A 22,222-nucleotide genomic window follows, 5' to 3' on the forward strand; every position below is an offset into this window, starting at 1 on the left:
CATTCTCTTGTATGTTTTATTAAGCCTTCCAGACACAGATCCATGCCCCTTTACAGATATTTCCATACTTTATTCCCACTCGTACTGGGTCTAAGCCACGATTGCCTCTTGAGCTGAAAAACATTTGAGAATGTTACGAGTGTAATCCCAAAAATAAGGTTTCCAGGTTTTTTAGAAACAGAAAAAAAAGTTTATTTTCAATAATTGATACATTGCTTTAAAGCTTAAAATATTCTCTATTTTTCCACTTAATTGGCATTTCGGTCAAAGCATTTTTGTCGTAATAGTTTTTGTACGTTTATGTCAAACCAGCTAACCGCCTTAAGCCGCTGTTAAGGAAGCTTCAAACCGTTTCTTTCACCTCTCATTATTGCTGATGCGCGTTCCGCCCAAATGTTATTTTAACTTAGAAAACAAGTGGTAGTCACTAGATGCCAAGTCTGAACTATAGGATGGGTGGGTGATGATTTCCCATCCAAACTCTTCCAGGAGAGTTGTGGACATACGGGCGACGTTGTCATGGAGAAGACATACTCCCTTCCTCATCATTCTTCTTTTTCTGTGCTGAATCGCCTGTTTAACATTTTTTTAAACAATCTCATAATATCTGTCTGCTATTATTGTGGTTCCATGATCCAGAAAATCGGCCAACAATATCCGTTTTCAATTCCAAAACTCTGTTGCCATGACTTTGCCAGCAGACTGTGTCCATACACTTCCGTTAATTGGCGATAAATTTCGATTGGTTTAACGCCTTTTGCGTTTAAAAACCGAATAATTGTTCAAACTTCGCACCTGGCGGTAGCGACAAGCGAGAACTCCATCACAAAAGACTGCCCAGCCAGTACTAAATAAAAAGGAAAACTAAACGATGGCTTGCTTAAAAGTGAGAGAAGCAACAAATACGGTACAATGGACAGCTAGGCGAAATGTGCCTCTGCGGCTTCTACGCTTTGCAAACCTTATTTTTGGGATTGTCCTTGTATAAACCGCTCAAATTCTTAATTATACCAAATTCGCGGATATTTCGTCGCTCAGTTGAAAAATCTACGAACAAATAAAGGTTTCTGGTTTCGTGTTTTTGTATTTATTTTAGATTCTTTACAGCGGTTTGAAGACATTTTGAATTTTTAAGATAGTACCTCTGGTACAAATATTAAATATTCCATCGTCACCCATCAAGACTAGATATTTTCCCACGTTATTGATAATTTATTTTCCGTTAGTTATTCCTTTATCCACACCCACAATGAATTGTTAGACCACGATAATCACCGATGAATGACACCAAAAAAATCTGTATGTTGCTTAAATTCTAGATTAGACTTTTCAACTTAACGAAAAGAAAACACGAACACATAGAAGTTTACTTTTTCGTTTTTTATTTTTTTGTTTTTGGTTCCTTTCAATTTTGTTGTGGTTACGTTTGAATTTCCAGAGAATAACCCTTTTAATAGGCACACATTTTCACAATAGAGTCTCCGGAAAAGTTGCGAATGTAACGACTATTATGTTGTCTACGAAATATTTATCTATTATCACAAAATCTGACATTGTGAAAACGAGCCTTCGATTCTCAACTATCAAGGCCCCTATAGACATTTTTCCTCATCAGTTTTGAAACTTCCAGAAAATGTTACTAAAAATGTATGGGCGCGTAGAAGTTTCCTTTTTCGTTTTTGTTTTAACTCTTTTTTTAGATTTCTTTGAACTCTTTCACGACTTCATTTCACGATCTCAAATTTCCACACCAATAATTGTTTCACGAAAATTATTGTCAATTTAAATAATTCAAAAACATAAACAAGCACAGACTTGTGTGTGTTTCATATATAACGAGAAACGAAACAATATGCACGCTTTGTGTTCGTCGCGGCCGAGCTAAAATAATATCAAATCAAAATTTGAATGCAAAGCTAGAAAAATGGTTTATCGCCATCCATTTTAACTAACCAATTTATTCAATTCGATCGCATTAATAAAATAGAATGCTCCCATCTGTTTCGGATGTGTGTTTTCAAATAAATATAAAGAACATGTAGAAAATGAAATGCATTAATCATGCGTTTATGTACTTTTTTTTTAATAATAAACGAAGCATTTATAAATTGTATGAGATTTTATTATATTCGCTTCAATTTGCATCCGAGAATGTAATTTTTAATGTCGAGGGGCAATGTAGTTTGCTTAATGGTAAAATTTACGTGTAAAAAGAAATTCCAATCCTCAATCGATGGAGTCCAAATCTGCACTGTCTCTGCCAAACAACACTTCTTAAAAATTAACCATTGAGATAAAACCGTTAAAACCAGATGAAACTGAAGAAAATTCCAGTAATGCTACATTTCACCCTTTTTGAGACAAAAGCGGCTTTCTGTTTCAATATTGTCAACTCGAGGCTAAACCTTTTTGTCAACTTTATGTCTAAATTTTGCCGTAATTCAATACAGATTTGTCCTTTTTCTTATAAAACGAAATTATGTAGGGATTTATTTGAAGGTGGCAGAAAATGATGCATTAATAAATGATAATTCTTGTTCTTTCATTGGTCCATTTGAAGGTATTTAAATTAGCGATGATTTTTTATCCCCGAATTTCATTCGGTTTTGTCTTCTTTATCTTGATCTCCTTCTTTACAACTATTCTGGTGATGGCCATATCCATAGCAACCGCCTTACCATCTTGTCGATGAGTAGCCACTAAGTGCCTTTTCCACTTTCTGAAACTGATGCTCCCCCTTACGACACAATCGCCCATTCTTGTCCAAAATTAGAGAAAACAAATCTCGTCTCTGACGAGTCGACAATGAGGAAATGAAACCCATTTTCTCGCTATCGATATTGCATTCCCCGACTCAAGTAGCTAACTTAAAACATAATTAAAGTATCGGTCCTTTGTGTCGCTCCGAAATCCGACATCAAAACCGTTTTTATTGCTGACCACGGGTTTCGGCAAGCTCCAGTGATATAAAGGGAATTTTTCTTTAACAAGGCATTTTGCTCGATTGCACCCCGATATCTCGGAGCCGGATTTTCCTTTGAGGGTCCCCTTTCTGGATATTTGATCCAGTTTTCGTGTCAGGTACAATCAAAAAGTAACTTTTCGTTTCAGCCTCGTCTCTTTCGTCGTATCAAGTCTTTTTAAGACCTTGATGGGAGATTTATCAATGGAGCCTCAATATCGTGGCGTTATAACTCTTGGAACAAATCGGTAACGGTCTCATAAATACAAAGTGCTAATACCATTTTGATAATCTTTTGGCTCAGATATTTCTGCGATTGCACTCCGATTGCGCTGCAATTTACCGCTCTTGGATAAATGCGATCCGGCTGCGTTCGTTTGATCCGGAACTTCCTTATTTAATCCCCTAATCCGCATTCGGATATAAATCCTCGGAGATGCCTTTTCGAAGCGGCTCCTTCTGTCTCACAGAATGAAATCGTATTTTGCTTAAATTGTTGCGGTAAAATTAGTGCTTGATAGACATTTCTGGGTAAAAAGATCGCGTGCGATTGGCCGAATTCCGCAAGTTTCAGTCGCGATAGGACCGGAATAAATGGCAACAATAAATAAGCCGTAGTAGGCAACGGAAGTTTTGTCGCAAAATCAACAGAAGACTAATGCCGAAAGTTTGCTGGATAAGTTTAGCCGAATCTAAGGTGGTGTTAAAGTTGGCCGTAATCAATTTCACGGCAACGAGAACCAGTGGAAATCGAATTAAAAACCGCCCAAGCGCGCTTTAAACTTTTCCCTCGGTTTGAAAGAAACTTCCTGCTAATTCGTCCTAAAAACTCTTCCTTCGGATCCCTTTCCAAAATTTCTTTTTACCTAGATATTGAGAAAATAATTAATTCGAACCACAGATTGATACTTCTTCTTTACCGTCTAAACCGAGCTTGTAAAGGATAGTTCTCTTCAAGAAAATATAATAAACACAAACCAGTAAAGGAGCGCACGCCAGATCTCTATCGAAGTTAGAAGCAAATAACGAAGATGACTCTGCTACCTCAGATGTGGATTAGTAACAAATCGTGAAAATCACTGTACATACTAAGAATCAAGTAAAGAAATCTTGAGGTGGCTTTGTAAAGTGAGGGCGGAGATTAGTTCGGGTTAGTCAAAACGTCATTGAAATTACCGCGCCTCGTTAAAGTTCAATTTGCTTCTTTGCGCACTTTCTCTAGAAGTAAGAGATATATTGTTGCGACTGGAGTTTACACGAGCTCTTTTCTCAGCTGCACTTTACATTAACTCTTACAGCCCTACCCTCTATTATTTTGAAGGCCAACTCTCTTAATAAACTAAAGTCAGGCAATTATACCCCATGACGTCACCGCTATTAAACGTCATTATTCATTACGTCGCCGCCGTCATTTGTCAGGTTTAAAACCCAGTCACGTGAGCCAAGTCAAGCAAAGGCGCGGCACGTGGCCATTGGTTCCGCATTCGGTCGCGCACGTGTCGTTAACAATTGCACTGATGCGAGTCAATTTAGGCATAATAATTTTTTCTTTTAAAGGGGGAGATAACGGGAACAAAGGGAGTAACCAGCACTTTTGTGCACCCCTGATAAGTTTATTATTTAAGGAACTAAATGCGTCGCTAATGCCGTTATCTGTGAAAAAGAAAACGTGGCTGGGATTGGAGATATCGTTTTCGCGCAAATCTGGGACGTAATAATAATCTTGTTTACGTCAACATGACGACAACCCCTTTCCGCGTTTTGTGTGTCCTATTGATCGATTCATCGGGACGTGCTGTCACCTACAGATATTCGTTTTTCAAATAAAGCGCCCCCATTCAAACCAAAATTATTCCCATCTCTACTGAATACTAAGCGATCCATACATACTCCGCGTTTTGTCGAGACGAATAAACGAAATGGGCCATTTTTGATTCAATTAAAGGAAGACGACGCTTTTACAGCGATTTAATATACTGTGCCCATCCTGTCGACTGCGCCAAAACGAACAACACCGCAAAAAGGGCTTTGTTAAGGAATATTTGTAGTTTCCTAATCCCTTCTCGCGTTTACCTGGCTTCCTCTAGTGCCGGGGTTTCTTGTTTTATTTGCTCCAATAATCCGGAACAAAGAAACACATACATTTCGTGCAGGAGACGAACGCGACTTTGGAAAATTGCTCTTGAAAATAAACACGAGTGATTTTCTAAAATGAAACCAATTAAGGGATAAGGAGAGACGCAAATGTGTGCGTTTTACTGGGTTCGCGTTGAATTATGTCTGAATATGGCTCGAGACGGGGATTTTAATAAAGTCCTGTCAAGAGAATTGGGAGCGAAATGAGGGAGGGCAAACAAAAAAATAATACAATTCTGACAGCAGTTTCGTCAGGGCAAAATCAGGGCGTGTATATGATTACTATCGGTTCTCCAGCTCTAATCCCCGAACGGGAAATCTTCCTTTCGAAGATCTCACGTAAGATACAGCGAATCGTGTAGAGTGTATTTGAGACTCAAAAAGATCGGTTCGGGTTGCAAACAAATCACAACAAATATTGTAAAAAAACTGGGAGTTAAGATAAGGCTTGTAAGCAAGCCTGAAAAAATGTAAGGTCTATTCGGGTTCGCAAAAAAAGACATGACAACAACTATGTAGGTGTGTGAAGCTACACAGTGTTAGTAATAAATCATGGAAATTACGTCGTAAAAATGACATGGTGTTAGGAAAAGAGCTTAAAATCATTTTGTAAGTAGCACTACCGTTAGTGATAAATTCAAAAAAGCAGCTGCTCTCTAAAGTTAGATCAAGTGAGTAATACATTGTGAAAACTACTATCGCGAGTTAGTTCGGATTAGTATGAAAATTACTCTTCCACTTTAGAGTTAGTAACAAATCCTAAGATTAAAAATGAGGGGGGGAAGAAGCAATTAAATTTACCGTGTAAAGTTAGAGCTGTTGGACAAATTATGTGAGCGAAAAATAAAAGTAAAAAACTAAAAGCTGTCCAACTCTGGCTTCATATTGATTAGGGTAGATTCAGATATTGTAACATGATTAGCATCGGTTTCCCTAAAGTCCAAATCCCCCAAGGGGAATTCTACCTACCGAAGATCCACCCGCAATGGCGAATCGTTTAGTATGCATTTGAGGCTTGAACATCAAGCCTTCGAATCTGGGAAACTTGGGCAATGTAACGGCGACAGACTAGATGCACAGATGCATTATCCTCTCTTATCGACCGCGCTAAATCCTTGAAGAAATTCTGTAGGTGCCGATAACGGAACGTAAGACCTGCATGTGACGGGGCTCCGATAATCCCCGCACTTGGGAATAAATTTGTGGTTATGGCTTGAAATAGTTTTGGGGTAACGGTGCTCCGCCCCGGGACTCTCACAGTCAGATTGTTCCCGCAGATTTGCGAGCGAAAACTGACAAATTGCACCGTATGATCGTTAGAGCGAGATTTTTCGTTCCATTAACGCGGGACAAAGACGAGGACGTCACGGATTTTGCAAAGTCAATTTAGCATTTAAAGGAAAACAAGAAAATGACTAAACCGCTCTCAGGCCGGCCCATGCCTCTCCTAAAACTTTATTCACGACGCGTCTCGAGCCCTAATTACACAAAAGCGACTAAATGAACCAGGGGCGTCCATTAAGACTCAGGTCTACGTACCTCTTCTCGGTTTTATTAAACGCTCTTTGTTCTCTAACCGTATGTGAAAATAAGCATAACCAACGCAGGCACTTATTAGCCCCGGCGAAGTGGCTTGCCGATATACAGGACATCCGTTTTGCAGGTCAAGCGTGGGGATCTCGGTAACTGTAAAAGATACAAAGTTGGATTGGGGCAAATTTGCATATCGTTAAGTTTAAAAAATTGGAAAATTCCAATGACTCTCGGAAATACTCGAAAACAACTAAAATTTTTTTAAAATATCTTTATTTTTTTCTCAGCTTATTGCAACTTTTCCTCTACTACAACTTGGACCATACCTATTCTTTTTTTTATTTTCAGTTTTTTCCCAACGGTTCCGAAAGTTATCCGAATTTTTCCGATTTTAAAACGGGCCATTTCTCAACTGCCAATTGCGCAACTTTGCCCCGATTTAACTGACCTCGTATCTTTTGTGGTAACCGAGATCCCCACGGTTGCGCTCCAGAAACGGACTCTGCACACGCCACGAAAACACCATGTTAATCATCTGCTACAGGCAACTGCAACATACTACATCCGCAGTGATTTCATCACTTGTAATATAATTCTATTCCTATGTAAAGTGAGGGAGGACGTGCAAAAAGAGCACGACAAGTCCCGATTAGGCGCTATTAGTATTTGGCGCAGTCGAACTCGCACAATAGCGAGAAGAAAAATTATCTGTGCGCTTGTGATTTTATTAATAACAAAAGTTAGTCTTTAAAACCGGAGTTGTTACAGGGAAAACCCGTCGCCAAATGAATCTCCCGAAAACGTCCCGCTACGGAAAACAGCCAGTTTATTTATGACGCCGGAATTTAGTGCAGTCGTCGAGAATGGATGATTCTCTGTTCTGGTCTGGCGTTCAGTGCACAGATTCCTTCTGGGCGCAAAGTGCTTTTTCTGCTCCCTTTTTGCGCTCCAGACATAATTTACGGGGAGGAGGGTGGTTTTTGGGTTTTAAATCTAGCGATTCCCGTTACAGATTACTTCCTGCATGTGTCTCAAACTTGAAATCGGTCCAATGTCGGGCTGTGTTTGTAGGCAAACATAGACGGAATTGAATTAGTACCAGATAAATAGGTAAAGACCCCAATTCGCGGGGGAATAATCGACGTGTAAACTATTATTCCGCGATGTTACCAGTTACCACCAAATAGTGTTTTACGCTCTGATAGGCTGTCTGGCTAAGCAAATTTGCACAATCCCTCTCGAGGATATAATACGTACAAACACACCCCGACAATGTAATCTGAGAGCTTATGGTGAGGAGCTATTTTATTGTAGCACAATATACATTTGGACACTGGCACGCCTATTTTACTGGCGCTACATTTGAGGATTTTCAATAACCAGTAAACGCAACCGAGATACGCCAATGGAATTTAAGAACATTGATCCATCCTTATTTTAGGGACACATAAAAGGGGTGGATAAATGGTCAAATAAATTATATTTGTCTAGGGATTTTATATGTGAGATGGAAGCATTTGAACTAACTGGCATTAATATAATTTTTAGCACAATCTACGAAGATAGTCTTAGAAATACCCGACCTAATACTTTAAAAAAATGTGAAAAATGTTACATTATTTCTCAACATAGTTTCCTTTGAAATTAACACACTTTTCCTAGTGATATTCAATGACTTTTATACCCTGTTTATAGTAGGACGCTCCGAATGTTTCAAAATAGGCATCGACCTCAGATTCCATCTCCTCGTTACTGGCAAATCTCTCTCCACCGAACCATTTTTTCAAGTTTGTCAACAATCTAAGGGGGCCAAATCTGGAGAGTAGGGTGGGTGAGCAGTAGGTTTGAAACCAAGTTGATTGATTTTGGCATCGCGATAACGGAAGTGTGGACTGGTACGTTATCTTGATGAAAGAAGACTTTCTTTCTCGTCAAATGCGGTCAGTTTTTCCTAATTTCTTTGCTTAAACGCTGCAATAATATATTCCTTTAGGGAGATACTTATGAAATACAGTGCATCCCAAAAAAACTGACGCCATCACCTTTCCTGCAGATGAAACGGTTTTCGCCTTCTTTGGAGCCGATTCTCCCCTATGATTGTTTTGACTGTCTTTTCATCTTAGGTGTGAAATAATGGACCCATGTTTCATCCATGGTTATGAATCGACGCAAAAACTTGGCTTTATTACTGCAAAACTTTGCCAAACTCTCCCTTGAAACATCCTCATGGTGCTGTTTTTGTTTAAATGTGAGTAATCGCGGGATCCATCTTGCGCCCAACTTTCTCATATCCAATTATTCGGTCAAGAAGCGATATGTGTACAGTACTTTTTGAAATGCGTATCATATCTCGTATAGTTCTCGCATGACTCATTTTAATTTAGTTTCTAAACTTAGATTTGGAACATAAGCAGCAGTACACTATATTGAATTGCATCTATTCAGCGATCAGGAATATTCGATATGGACTGCTTCAAGGTTCTTTGCTCGAGCCTCTCCTATTTTTGATCTTAACTGAAGTGAGGATTCTGCGTACCAACACTGCATTGTTTGCCGATGATACGACTATCATAACATCAAAAAAGGAGTCGGACGACCTGCCCCTTCGGGTGCTAAATGTACAGTCTAAGATGTCTTTTGAGTTTCCATCAAGTAGTTCATGTCTAAACGAAGAAAAGCTGCAGGGCAATGGCCGGGGTGACCGTCTTTGCATTCTATGTAGCAAAGAGAGGTTTCATTCACCCGTTCTCTTATCCGTATTCACCCTGGTCCAGTTTGAACTGAAGGAATAGAAAGTGTGATCACCTCCGGCCTGCTCCTGCTCCTTCAGGCCATCTCTAACCGACTTCAACATTCATGGGTTCAATATTCTAAACGAGCTTGACCCATTTAACCCTTATTAACCTTTTTTTCTTGCATCGGCTTAACTCGCACCCGAAAAAAGGCCTATACAGACTTAATCCCGGCTCATTTGGCTTTGGAAAGCTTCGAGGGGACCCTCGACGACACGCTGCCCTTGAATCGGGTGCGATACTCTGGATGGGAATTTTGCGTGACGTCATTAAAGGGAACGATGGATGTTCGCGTTGAGAGAAAAACGCCCTACGCGTAGGAATTTACCCTTTTTCGGGTGCCGACGATGCTCGGAATAGAAAAGTTGATGATGTCGAGAATCTCGACTTAAGTGGATTTTTACGTGCGCTGTGTTTTCAAGGACGGGAAACGGATCTGGGGGGAGCTGTACCGTTTTATGAACGGATGTGTCCCTTGAAAGCTGAACAGGAATCCAGATTGTTCCCGAGAAGTCTTGACTTCAAATCTTATTATTCTGATTTTAACAGAAAATTTTTAACAAAGGGGGAAATCTCCCTGTCGCAGGGGTTTTGCAGAATCGAGATTTGACATTCAAATCCCTGCTGACTCTCCTGACCGTTAAACAAAACAAATTAGTCAACATTTACGTCATAAAGCGCGCCAACTAAACACAAACTACCCATACACTAAATCCTTTGTTAGCTTAGGATAACGGGACGTAAGCGTATGAGTCACAAGCCGCCCCGGGCGACCCGGAGCCGCCGCCGTGAAAAATGTTCTTACCCCTTCTTTTCGTATGAGGCAATGAATAATAAATCATGGTTTCGGTACCGGAGCCTGCCTCAATTATTAACACACTGTGTGTGCGTTTCGTTCGTGTAGCCTGAGGCAATTTTGCGACGGTGCATTAAGACTTTGTCTCATGAGCTTCGAATGAAGAACCGCTCCATAACAGAAGACGGATGCTAATAATTAAACTACTGACAAAATTAACAAAAGCAATAAGTACCTAATTTGATCTTGTGGCAATTTTGTAGAGGCGAAATTCCCCTTCGTAACCACAACTTTCTAAATTTAGAAATTCTTGTCTGATCATCATCCGGGGCTTGTGCCGCGCATTAAAAGCGGTAACTTTGACCGACCACCGACGCTTTGTTTCGAGGGATTTTGTGTAATCCGGCCGTTCGTTATTCAATCAAAGAAGAAACTTTGTAGTGGACCATGTAATTAATTCGTAATTGGGTTGCAGCTAAAGTTCGTGGGCGCACGGAAGTCGACTTGCTACCTTTGCCGTGAGAAACCGAATTAGGTGTTGTAATTAATTAAGTGAGCATAATTAGAAGCCAAAAACCGCTAAAGCAACAATTCGACCCTTTTGGGCTTTGATGTGGGCCGAAATTCTCTTTATACGAAGTTTTAGGACTATGGAATTTCTTCTGCCTGCGCTACTGGGAAATCCGAGAGAATGGCGCTTCCGTTAGAGCATTGTTTTCCCTCTATTATGCGGTCTGAAGGCCAACGAAAATTCGAAAACTCCTAACCCTCATCAAATTGATATGATGCGTAAATAATAGATTAGGTATGTGTAAAGCAACCTCTGCTAATTTAAAAAATTTCGTAGAACCTTTGATAATTGGCACAAATACCTTGAACGCAATTTTCATTGGTGAAAGGTTCGTTTATTTACTACAAACTCTCAACATTTGGAATAAAATAAATTCAATCGTGAGATCATTTCCGGCTTTTTTGAGCGTTGCTTTTATTGTATCACTTCACAAGTAGGCACCCACTCCAACCTCAGATCTATTACTTTGTTGCGGACCTTGCCTAAAATTATAAAAAAAACTTGCGTGAATGTTGAGAATTGAGAGAGAAGAAAATAGGCGAATAACAGATTTGTTAATAAACCATTATTGAATCAGGGACATTTTGGTTTTTAGCCTTCCAATGAAAAAAAATCCTGAATGATAGAGACTCTACTAGAGCTGTTTTCTGCGATTTTTCTAAGGCGTTTGACTGTGTCCATAATACAGTTATTAACTGACAAATTGAAGCCATGTGTTTTCAGAAATAATACTTTTGACTGTTTTGGATCATATTTGACGAATAGATTGTTAACAGAGGGTGAAGTTCCGAAATTAGTCATCAAGTTTATTGCAGACGGCTAACTAGGTCCCTCAGGGTTCGGCTCTAAAGTCCTTGCAGTTCCTTCTGCTGTTGAGTAACCTGACAAACTTGGACATAATTGGGAATTTTACCCTCTTTGCTTACGATGCCACCGCCTTGTGGTGGAGTCCAAATTGTGACATTTTAGGAGAAAATGTTGATAGGGACATGAGAAGGGTTAAGAACTGCTGTGGCGGTAAAGAGCTGCTCCTGAATATGGAAAAAAAACTTGTGACAGTGACAAAATTAATGCCCCCACGAAAAATAGATTTTTGGGAGTTCATGTACATAACAGTTTGATGGCCACATTGGGTCTCTCAGATCTAAATTAGCCACTGGCTGCTGTGCACTGTGTGGGACTAAGACATTCTCACTTTGATTCATTGAGCTCCATCTGCATGATGGAGTTTGTTTCTAGCACAATTACTCTGCTCAGCTTTTCGACTCTGTGTTTACGTTGTAACACAGGGCAGTTTGATGTAGATTTAAATCGGGCATGCGGGGGGGACCGTAAATTGCTGTTGGTGGAATATGGAGTGCTGACCTGGAACGGCATTTTTACCCTTAAAATGACGTGCGAAATACATAGAAAGACTAACACGTTGCTCAAATATGGTTTTCTTGCCGAGCACGAAATCTATCTTGCTAGAACGTTGGATTGAACTTTTTTGAAATAATTTCTAGGGGACTTTCTGCTCCTCAGATTCACAAATCTTGTCCCAAACTTGTACGGGAGTGCTTTTTTGATACTTTCTGAAGTATTTTGGATTGAAAATTTTAAACAATTTAGCAACGTGATTAATTAAAAGTTTACAAATTTTTCCCGTTTAACCGATTTTGTAACCCGCACTATTTGGAGAATTGTAATAGTGAACGCACTAAATGGTACACCCCGCAGGAGTTGGAGGGTCAAAAAATTTTATGATTCATCACGAATCTGAAAAACCCTGCAGAAACATCTGGGGTTTTTTAGCTCACAGAAAAGGTAAAGTTTGAATTCTCGGTTTGGAACGCAATATGCAATCTCATGTTCCTAAAGGGAGTGTTATTTGCGAATTGCAATCCTGGCTCTAACTTCACGGTACAATAATTAATTAACTCACACACGACGCAGTAAGTAACAACAGCTCTCAAAAATTCTCTTTGAAGTCGACAGAGGCTCCCGATTTCATTAGCCATATACTAAATCGAATTATGCTCCAAAACCCCGTTGTTAAGTTGTTAAATAATCATGAGCGCCTCCCTCGCTCGTGATCCTCTATCAGTTAGGTATTTGTCTGTTGAATATTTAAACGACACACAAAGCTATTCGACACCTGTATGTCGGATAGAGTTACTTAATACCCCGTTAAATAATCCAGGCGGGAAACCCTGCAGGTGTCGCAGGTATTGTCGTACGTAGGAAGATCGAATTTCCTTCGAAGATTTGAGGGGGCCGTCGAGGAATTTAGATTAAAAATCTTGACCTCAGCATTGGAAATTTAAATGACACTTTGGCAAATTAAACCCGTTCAGTGTCCCCCCCGTCACGAAAAACCCTCAAAAACCAATTAAATGTAAATTCGCGAAATCGAAACCGAGACCCAAAGCAATAAACATTAGCGGCACAGATGGCGCTGTCATTAGCAGGCGAGAGGGGGGCGCAACACCATCAATCTTGCACGGAGTTTCGCCCTCTTTCGGCGTCATTAAGAACTCGGATAATGTATTTTTCAGACGTGCAAGTGGCCTTGTGGTCGACTTGTAAGGCCGAGTAGTTTATACTCCGACCTCAAGTACATATTTCATCGTCATGTGCACTTGTTCCCCATATCGCGGAGCTCATTTACCATCAAAAATCCGTCGCAGGGCACTCGTGAAAGTGGTTCAGACACGAATTTTTGCCCCGTAGCCAATAAAGGTTCATGCGGGGCTTTCATAAAACAGCCCCAAAGATCGGTACGTGTCGCTCTCTGTCGGCCCGATGACGCTCGAATAGAAAACCTGATGATGTCGGGAATCTCGATTTAAAGTGGTTTCTTACGTGATTCCACTGCTGAATCTGAACAGAATCGAGAGATTATTCCAAACTGTTTTGTGAAGCCGAAGACAATAAAATCTTTGTTAAATCCGAATAAAATGGCCCAGACTGCAGGTTAACAGCACTAGAAGAGGGTAATTCCCATAACGTAAAGGGAGTCATTGTTTTGATAAGCCCGCTTCAAGAATGATTGCATAACTCACCTCTGACGATAAAATTACTTCAGAAGGACGCTACTATATGGCGCAAAAAGAGCGGACAAGACTGTAAAACCTCCGCATCTCCTAGATTACTGTTTCCAGTAATCGCTTTCCATATCCAGTTCTTCTAGAACCTTGATTTCAACGATTGAACTACATTTAGAGCATTTTTATGTCCTCTGCTTACGCTCGACTTATTGTTCAAATCAAACGACCTGCTTACGAAATTTAAATAATTACATTTTTCCTTTCAGACTGTCTCCACTTGCAGCTGTACAGAGACTCCAAAGACCGCTACAAGCAAGGCCAAACCAAGGCCTCTCTGTCATTGGAGCACTTCCTGGGGCTGGAAACTGGATTCACTTTGGACAAAGAATCGCATACGGTAGCCATAGTGTGTCAAGATGTGGTGGTGGTGCTCGCATTCGACAATCGCGAAAGACTGATGCAGTGGCAAATCAAGCTGAGCTCGCATCTGAACGACGGACCTCATTTCTTGGTGCTTGTGTCCAGTTCTCCCGTAAAAACCAAGTAAGAATCAGCATTCAGTTTACTTCTTTTTGCTCTCTTTACACGATATATAATAAACATGGTAACTGAGCTATTCTTTAGGCTTCCACCTGGGCCAGCCAGGCTGCACGTTCAAGAACGAAGTTTCTGCCTCACTACAGGAGTACCGCCCCGAGTAGCCGGTCAATGGCAGATAGCAGACTTGCGCCGTTACGGGGTGGTGGACGGGCGGTTCTGCTTTGAAGGTGGTTCCAGGTGCCTCAAAGGAGAAGGGCTGTACATACTAATAGCCGATCAGGGAGACGAGATTATGGCCTCGCTTCAGGCCGCGTCAACCGGCAACCTGCACGCTTCCCGGAAGAGACCTGTTTCGAGAAATATGTCTGGTAAGTACGAAAAAAAAAAGGAAAAACTGAAATAAATTTAACCGATAAGTACGTCGCCATATTCGCCATTGCCCTAAAACCCGAATTGATCAGAATTATGCTTATTAATCGATTTTTTTGTAGTGATGGATAGTCCTGCCAGAAGAAACCAAATGCGTCCCGCCGGGGGCGTAGCCCTCGAACTGAGAGAAAGTGAGGCCTCGCTCACTTCTAGAGCCGACTCGCCTTACACCGACTTAGAAAGCAACTATGGCTGTGGTGACAGTATTTCAAACGGCGGGTGGAACCAGCCCTCGATAGAACGCTGTATGAGTTGTATTAGCAAACTCGGTGAGTAGGTGCCACTCAAATTTAAACCGACATTGCAAGATTTCCAATTTAGGAGCAATGTCGCGGTCTTCAACCGCAACGGTGACTGTTGGTCCCACCCTGGGAACACCCTGTTGGGAACACACCTGCGATCGACACTCCATAAGCAGCTCCAGCGACAGTTCCGGCTGGAGTCAGGCTGTGACTAGACCGCCTCAACGACCCCCTAAACCGGGGTCCAGTTCGCCCTCTCCTAAGAAGCCGGCGGCCCCTCCTCCTCTTTCTTACGATAACTACGACGTTCCTAAGATACCGTTTCCTGTGGAACCCAATCAAAACGAACATTACGATACGCCAAGGAAGCTAAAAGAATGCATTGGGTTTGAGACCGTTCAGAAACCCTGCGGGTGTATCTTGAGGATCCGCCAGCCTGAGCCTGAAAGACCTTGCGTGTGTCAACGCCTCATGAGCTGCTGGTCAGCTCCAGAGGACTCAGTTCACGCTGTATATGCAACTGTAGATTATAGTAAAAAGACTTATCGGTAAGTTTAATTTTAGCCTCTTGTACTTCTCAGTACACGGTTTTAAAATTTAATTATTAAAATTCAAATTATCGAATTGATAATTATCACATCACACATATTAAGAGAAAGTGCCCATCGAATTTGAACCACATTGTACCTAGTAAGGATTTTTTAGATGCCATCCGAATCCGGGCACAACGAACTACGCGAACTTAACCCCAGTGGTTAACCCAGCGCCCACGACGCCGAACAACGCGAATCAAACAACGACTGCTCAACCCTGTAGCAATTACGAAAACATGGAATTTGCTCAAACCCTTCAATTATATGAGAATGGCAAGGAGATCGCGGAGAAAGCTCGAGCTTTGTGTGCCAAATGCGGACACGCTCAAAACGATTATCTGCTGATGGAGCCCCACAACAAAAATGGCAGTCAGGGACACCCGGGGTACGTCCCCTATCACAATCTGATCCCCCATCACCTTCTGATCGGAATTTCACATATTTTGCACAGTTACATCCCAATGTCACCAGCAGTAAAGCAACGCTTAAGCAAAGCTCTCTCCAACAGCAATCCAAATTTGGCGCCGGCCTTAGATCGATCCAGTAAACCGGCTTCCGGGTCAGCTATGTTACATGCGGGTGATGTATACCAACGCAAGCAGATCCTTGACAGCGCAGATGACATTGACAACGTCAGACGGAAACGATCGAATAGCGCCGACTCCAGCACGAGTCGAGTCGAACCAGAAGGAGAACCGGATGTAGCATCACCCTGTAAATGTACTGGACAGATGACCCAAGGTAGTCAGTTAGGTGAGTGTTCCGTTGTTATAGCTACAAATCGATAAATAAATCAATATTTTAAACAACCAAACGGACATCTCAGACAACATTTCTTTTACAGTTCGTCGTTCATCAAGCGTCCCGTGTAAATCAAATCGCGATTCGTCCAGTTCCAACGACTCCGGGGTGTTTGAACTACCCCGACGTCCTCAAATGTCGGCTAACATGACCCTGCCTCGCAGATCGAAAAGCTCGGACCCTTTAAGAGATCTAAGTTTTCAGTTCAATAAAGCTGCCTCTGAGGGAAAGTCTGCCAGCGCGGAGGCTGAAGTACCCGTAAGCGATATAAGCGATATACATGCAAAATATTTACACATTTTCAATGCAAAAAGGTTTGTCCGAACGGTAGTACCAGCAGCGGCACCTCGGACATGTCGGATTACTTCGAGACTCTTTCACTGTCCTCGCACAGTTCGAGCGTGGAACCACCGCCGCCATCTTGTACGCTCAGGCCTCGCTCCGGAAACGAATATTTGAGCATGCAGCGCCTCATTGCCCCGGTGCCCGAGGAGCACCACTAAGAAGACGAAACTAGTCAGTCGCTCTAAAATTATATGGAAAGCAATAATGGGTGTGGTCTTATAATTTGAGGTAGCAGTGCGTCTTGAGTCGAAATTCAGAGAGCAAAACGCACTGGTCAGTCAAATATTTTATGTTTTTTTAGGTGGTTTTTGCTGTGAAAGTATGGGCGTTAATATCCGACAGAGTAACCAAAAATTAGTTCAGCTCGAAGGGTAATTATGTCCAACAAACACGCATACGGTCAGAATTGGCACGCGATTTATTTTGTCAAGATTTCTCGACCACAGCTGAGATCAGAAATTCAGAGAATTAATTTCAGTAGAATAAATCAAATTACTAATGCCTTGATTTTAATTTCAACTATGTTATTTTTCATGTCTCTTCTGAATGATGTTTTAAAATTTACGCTTTTTCTAACCACTGAAACTTCCCAGGTCTCTGAAAGCTAATTTTTGAAAACTCTCTCGTACCAATTTTATGGTTTTCAAAGGTTTTTAATAAGAGGACAAATACGAGCAATATCAAAACAATTTTAATGGTTGCATGTAACGGTACTTTTTAGCCTCATAAATCTAGAAATTGGTTGAAAACGCACCCAAAAAATATATCTTGTCACTCAAAAACCCATACAAACACAGTTTTACTAGATTTATATTATAAATATTAAGTCTGCTGTTTGTTTCCCTTTTATCACTGAATTTTGCTGATTTTAAGTGTTGGCAATTTTAGCAGAAACGAGGTTTTCAACAGGTTTTATATTGTAGAATAGCGAAGTTTATACCTAGTCCCGTTTTAAACTGTAAAAAATGTATTTTAAGTGTTTTTTTGTTTGTATATTACTGATTTTGCTGGGTTAAATAAAAGAACATAGGTTGGTAGGTATGTGTTAACAAAAAATAATATTATTTTTTGAATGAAGGTCCTAAGCGATACAGGTGTATACACGAACTACTACTTATTTAGTATATCACATTACAGTGTATAATCGATTAATCAGGTTTTCCTGCATAAATATAATGTATTTACTTTAACGATAATAATTATTAAATAAATTATTATTCGGAGTACGAGTTGAATTTCATTTACTACTGAGGTTAAAACAATGCGCGCAAATGCCAGTATGTTGTTAAATAGGTTTAAAATAATGTTAGCCTCATGACTACTCAAATGACGTCATACATGCATGGCCTCTTCTCTCTTAACCGTTACACTGGTAAATCATCAATGACAGTGACATATGACATAATTGGCATCCACTCATTCCTGAAAATAAATGTTTGTAATTAAAATAAAATAGAAATAGTTAACGGTGTAAAAGTTGAACCGTTGTGACCTTTCCTCAAATAAAATTAAGCCATTATTGCAAGATGAGCAGCACTAGCAAAGCTAACGAAGACATCAATAGCTCACATGGTAATACAATTTTTAAAACTCCCATTTCCAAGGACCAAACGAACCCTTTCCCTATTAAAAATTATTAAACAGACCCATCATACATGTACTCAACACAGAAGTGCATGTTTTCTTAACGATTCACTTCTAATTGTTATTTAACTTTTGTCAGTGTTTGTTAGGGGACAGAAAAAGGTCCAGGTCCCGTTCGCCCATAAAGACATCTGTAACGATCGAGAAAAGTTCCCCAAAAAAAGATGACATCAAAACAAACATAGGTTTGGGGGCGAAGCACCGCCTGAAGAATATGAGCATCCAAATGAAATTGAATGCAGTGAAACCTGCAAGTGAAAAAAAGCCTAAAATGAGTGTGGCAGCTGCTTTTAACCAGGACAGTGATGATGAGCCTGATGAGATGCCTCCTGAGGCTAAAATGAGGATGAGGAATATTGGAAGGTAGGAATGGTTTTAAATTGAGTATATGAGGTGTCTGAAAATAATGCTGTATAATACATCCTGGTTTTTAAGCCAGCAAAAGCTTTAATTTTATGATGCAGATAATGCTAAAAATTATCTTTAGGGGCACCCCAACATCTTCAGGTCCCAATTCCTTTGGTAAAACTAAACAAGGCTTCTCGGACGCCAAGAAAGTGTTTGAAAAAAATCTGAAAGAAGCCATGGAGTCTGCAAGAGCTGATGATTGAGATATGATTTTTTTCTAGTTGTGTTTTAAATTATTTCTAGGTTTACACATTATAGGCACAGCTAATTCTTGTGCTGAGTTAGGAAAGTTAACATGAATAAATATAGGTCAAAATCTCATTTTTGCAATTGAAATTTGCTGAGTTTGCATCATTTCATTGTTTAAATTATAAGCATTTTGATGACAATGCTAAAATTTTCTCATTTTCATTAGATATTTTCAGTATGTCTTATGTAATATATGCAAACAGTGTTGAAAAAAAACTTGATTTCGATTAAAATCCTTTACTATTGTATTATAAAAAAATCTTAGAATATACATAGAATACAAACGACTTCAAACACAAACAAATACATTTACTATAAAAATTAGTTTAATTAGATTATAAGTCGTCGGTTAGTGTAGAAAATAAAACATTTTAAGACAGTAAAAGCATATAAGAAATAAGTCTTTGGTAAATTCACTCGACTATAACTTGATTGCATGGTCAAAAAAAGGTCAAGTAAGTTCAAGTAGTGAGTATTTGACGCATGAGCCAGACACATCAGTTATTGTGAATGGTACAAAGTTATGTTAGTCTTTGTCTAAAGTTTTCAAAAGTCGATTACATTGTGATAATAGGAACAATAATAATTGTACTCAATTTTACTTAACTCTGTAATACCCCCCTTTTCCGGCATTAACCCCTATAGTTTTTATCACAATGGGAGTTAACATGTTCAGTCATCATGGGAATTAACAGGATAATCAGCATACCATCCAAAAGCACCATTCTCTCCGGTATGTGCTCCAAAATCCACTACGTCATCATTGTTTTGGTGGTGTCTTTGCCGTTGAGTTTTTAGTACTTGTTGTGTTTCCTCAGACTCTGCAGGATGGCCCATCGTCCAAATTATACAGGCCATTATGTAGAAAAAGGCCATAAACTATATTCAGTATTACTCAGAAATTGTCAGTTTAAATGGTATTAAAGTCATACTTACAAATCTCATTTTCAGCTTTTGGTCTCATCTAGGACCAGCTTTTCTTATGACTAAATTAGCATATTGCCATTCATGGTATTTATACTGTGTACTAAATCACTTTCACATCATCGTAATAACTAAACCAATTTTGGACAAAAAATCGATTTAGCTGCCTGCGTTTTGGAGAGCGAAAACCAATGGAGAAATTTTCGTGGTTTTTCGTTGTCATTTGTTGCGGAGCCCTAAAGAACTTTACGGGTGGCCGATTACCATGGCCAAAAATTAGATTAAGCTGGTAAATGGTTTTCTCCGAAGAATCAATGTCTTGGTTTTTAAATGCTCACCACGACTTTCAAATAAAATATTATTACATTTTAAATTTAATAGCGTCACGGTACAATGAGTAAGATATAAGCATTACAAACGATTATATATTTCTATCTGTAAAACTTCTATTTTATTTACAATAAAAGCGCCCTTTATAGACCTAGATAGAAAATTTCTATAAATTTACTGATTCAATGAAACATTCAACTTGAAATAATATAAATCAGGTTTAAATGAAACTTGATTATAAATTACACTGTTATAATGAAATATACATTAAACTTAAAAACTGCATCAGAATGCCGTCGTTTGTAATATGGATGTTATGTAGAGGGCATTCATGGTAATTTTATTGATTTTATTTCACGTGGCGCCAGCTGTAAAACACGCGAGGCATTAGCTCCCAAACAGAGACAGATTTCTCTTATAACTCTTCACGTTTAGATGGGAAAATAAAAGATTACAAAATTCTTTATGTAGACAAACCCTTACTTGTATTAATCTATAAATGCGATATGTTGAGGCATTTATGTTAAAATACTGGTCGCATAATTTGAATCCAACTCTAACACAATCTGAGCATTGTGTATGTATTGTTTTAAGTAAATTATATTCTCTTTTTCTAATTTTAAATTTTCGCGGTAAAGAAACCGGAAGTAACGCCATCATCCGAAAATTTTACAATTTCATCTCAGGCCGGCTGTTATTCTTGTCTGATACATATAACTAAAAAAAGACGGATTACATCACCGATTTCGATGTCGGAAAAATACCCAGAATTCAGTAGTAATATCTGAAAGCGGTTTCCGCTCCTTTCGTTCTCTCTTTCACAAACGTCTAAAAGTTTTTGACATCAACATGGTAAGTTTCCGGCCTTTTTTAATTAAAAAACCCCAATAATCATCTTTAAAAACACAAAAAATCAACATTCCCTCTTAATACCACAAATTTCTACGTAAATTTGTTATTTATATACCCCATTCCTCCCCAAATCCAATTACTGCAAAAACCTAACCTCAAACCGTACATGCCCCATGCATTTCATGTTAATTTCCCATATTTTCTTATAAAATCTGTGATTTTTAGACTTGCAAACGTAGAAATGGAGGACGTGCCAAGCATGGAAGGGGCCATGTGAAACCTGTGCGTTGCACAAACTGTGCTCGATGCGTCCCAAAGGACAAGGCTATCAAAAAGTTTGTTATTAGAAATATCGTGGAAGCTGCCGCTGTTAGAGATATTACTGAGGCTTCAGTATACACACGTAAGTGTTTTTGTTTCTCTTTTGTATACAGGATACTCTAAAACTAATCTGAAAGTTTTTAATGGTGTAAGGTTGCTTGGTGTAACGCATTTCAATGCCTTGTATCAGCTTCTTTAAAAACTGTAATGTAAAATAAACTAAAAATAGGTGTTCTGTTTTAATTTTCTAGTCTTCATCCACCTTAAACTATGCATAACAGTGTGCCCATGGTAGAGTACACTAAGGAATATTAAAAATAACATTATAACTTTTAGAATATGTGCTGCCAAAACTATATGCTAAGCTCCACTACTGTGTGTCCTGTGCTATTCACAGCAAAGTAGTGCGTAACAGGAGCAAGAAGGACAGAAGAATCAGAACTCCACCACAGAGGAACTTCCCTAGTGGACGTGACCAAAATAGACCTCAAGCAGCCCAGAGGAAGTAATTTCCCAGTTTTTTACATTTGTAAATACATTTTCACCTTAAATTAGTAATTTGGGGTTAAAATGTGTTAATAAAGCTAGGAAGCATTGATAATGTAAAAATGATTTTTTTATTTAACAGCACTCTTATACAAAGATGTAATCATCATATTTGAAATTTTATCACCTGATAAATTTTCCAATTTAAAACCTCATTACGCTATATAAAAACTTAGATA

At 39.4% G+C, this 22,222-nt stretch overlaps 3 protein-coding genes across 6 annotated transcripts in view; all 3 read left to right on the forward strand.

The window, feature by feature from the left end:
• The window catches only part of LOC136413871 (uncharacterized), a 224,139-nt gene extending 206,144 nt beyond the window's left edge, over positions 1-17,995 (forward strand). For 2 of the 3 annotated variants that reach the window (XM_066397625.1, XM_066397641.1), the window contains 8 exons: positions 14,086-14,362; positions 14,444-14,727; positions 14,851-15,057; positions 15,110-15,578; positions 15,736-16,008; positions 16,075-16,376; positions 16,468-16,682; positions 16,739-17,995. In XM_066397625.1, coding sequence (XP_066253722.1) covers positions 14,086-14,362; positions 14,444-14,727; positions 14,851-15,057; positions 15,110-15,578; positions 15,736-16,008; positions 16,075-16,376; positions 16,468-16,682; positions 16,739-16,927 — 2,216 coding nt within the window. In that variant the 3' untranslated portion in view covers positions 16,928-17,995. The remainder of the gene's footprint in view (positions 1-14,085; positions 14,363-14,443; positions 14,728-14,850; positions 15,058-15,109; positions 15,579-15,735; positions 16,009-16,074; positions 16,377-16,467; positions 16,683-16,738) is intronic. The other variant, XM_066397633.1, reaches the window with a different exon arrangement.
• Positions 17,996-18,199: 204 nt separating this feature from the next.
• LOC136411964 (PEST proteolytic signal-containing nuclear protein-like) lies at positions 18,200-19,561 on the forward strand. Of its 2 annotated transcripts, none has more exons than XM_066394798.1 (3): positions 18,200-18,341; positions 18,493-18,776; positions 18,901-19,561. In XM_066394798.1, the coding sequence occupies exons 1-3, from the start codon at positions 18,339-18,341 to the stop codon at positions 19,022-19,024; spliced, it is 411 nt and encodes a 136-aa protein (XP_066250895.1). In that variant the 5' UTR covers positions 18,200-18,338; the 3' UTR covers positions 19,025-19,561. The 2 variants fall into 2 exon arrangements, with proteins under 2 accessions (XP_066250895.1, XP_066250886.1); XM_066394789.1 differs by having other exon boundaries at positions 18,503-18,776.
• Positions 19,562-21,029: 1,468 nt separating this feature from the next.
• RpS26 (ribosomal protein S26) lies at positions 21,030-22,106 on the forward strand. The gene is made up of 3 exons (XM_066394663.1): positions 21,030-21,176; positions 21,402-21,579; positions 21,834-22,106. Exons 1-3 carry the CDS (start codon positions 21,174-21,176, stop codon positions 22,004-22,006), a joined length of 354 nt encoding a protein of 117 aa, XP_066250760.1. The 5' UTR covers positions 21,030-21,173; the 3' UTR covers positions 22,007-22,106.
• Positions 22,107-22,222: the final 116 nt, after the last annotated feature.

This window comes from Euwallacea similis, chromosome 1 (genome assembly GCF_039881205.1).
Source record: "Euwallacea similis isolate ESF13 chromosome 1, ESF131.1, whole genome shotgun sequence".
NCBI lineage: Eukaryota > Metazoa > Arthropoda > Insecta > Coleoptera > Curculionidae > Euwallacea > Euwallacea similis.

What these genes read in the sequence shown, in the direction of transcription:
- LOC136411964 (XM_066394789.1), top strand. Translation starts at nt 18,296, where the DNA reads ATGAGCAGCACTAGCAAAGCTAACGAAGACATCAATAGCTCACATG. An exon ending in AGACATCAATAGCTCACATG is followed by an intron (nt 18,342 to 18,502) that starts GTAATACAATTT and finishes AGTGTTTGTTAG; the next exon opens with GGGACAGAAAAAGGTCCAGG. An exon ending in AGGATGAGGAATATTGGAAG is followed by an intron (nt 18,777 to 18,900) that starts GTAGGAATGGTT and finishes AATTATCTTTAG; the next exon opens with GGGCACCCCAACATCTTCAG.
- RpS26 (XM_066394663.1), top strand. An exon ending in TGAGGCTTCAGTATACACAC is followed by an intron (nt 21,580 to 21,833) that starts GTAAGTGTTTTT and finishes TATAACTTTTAG; the next exon opens with AATATGTGCTGCCAAAACTA.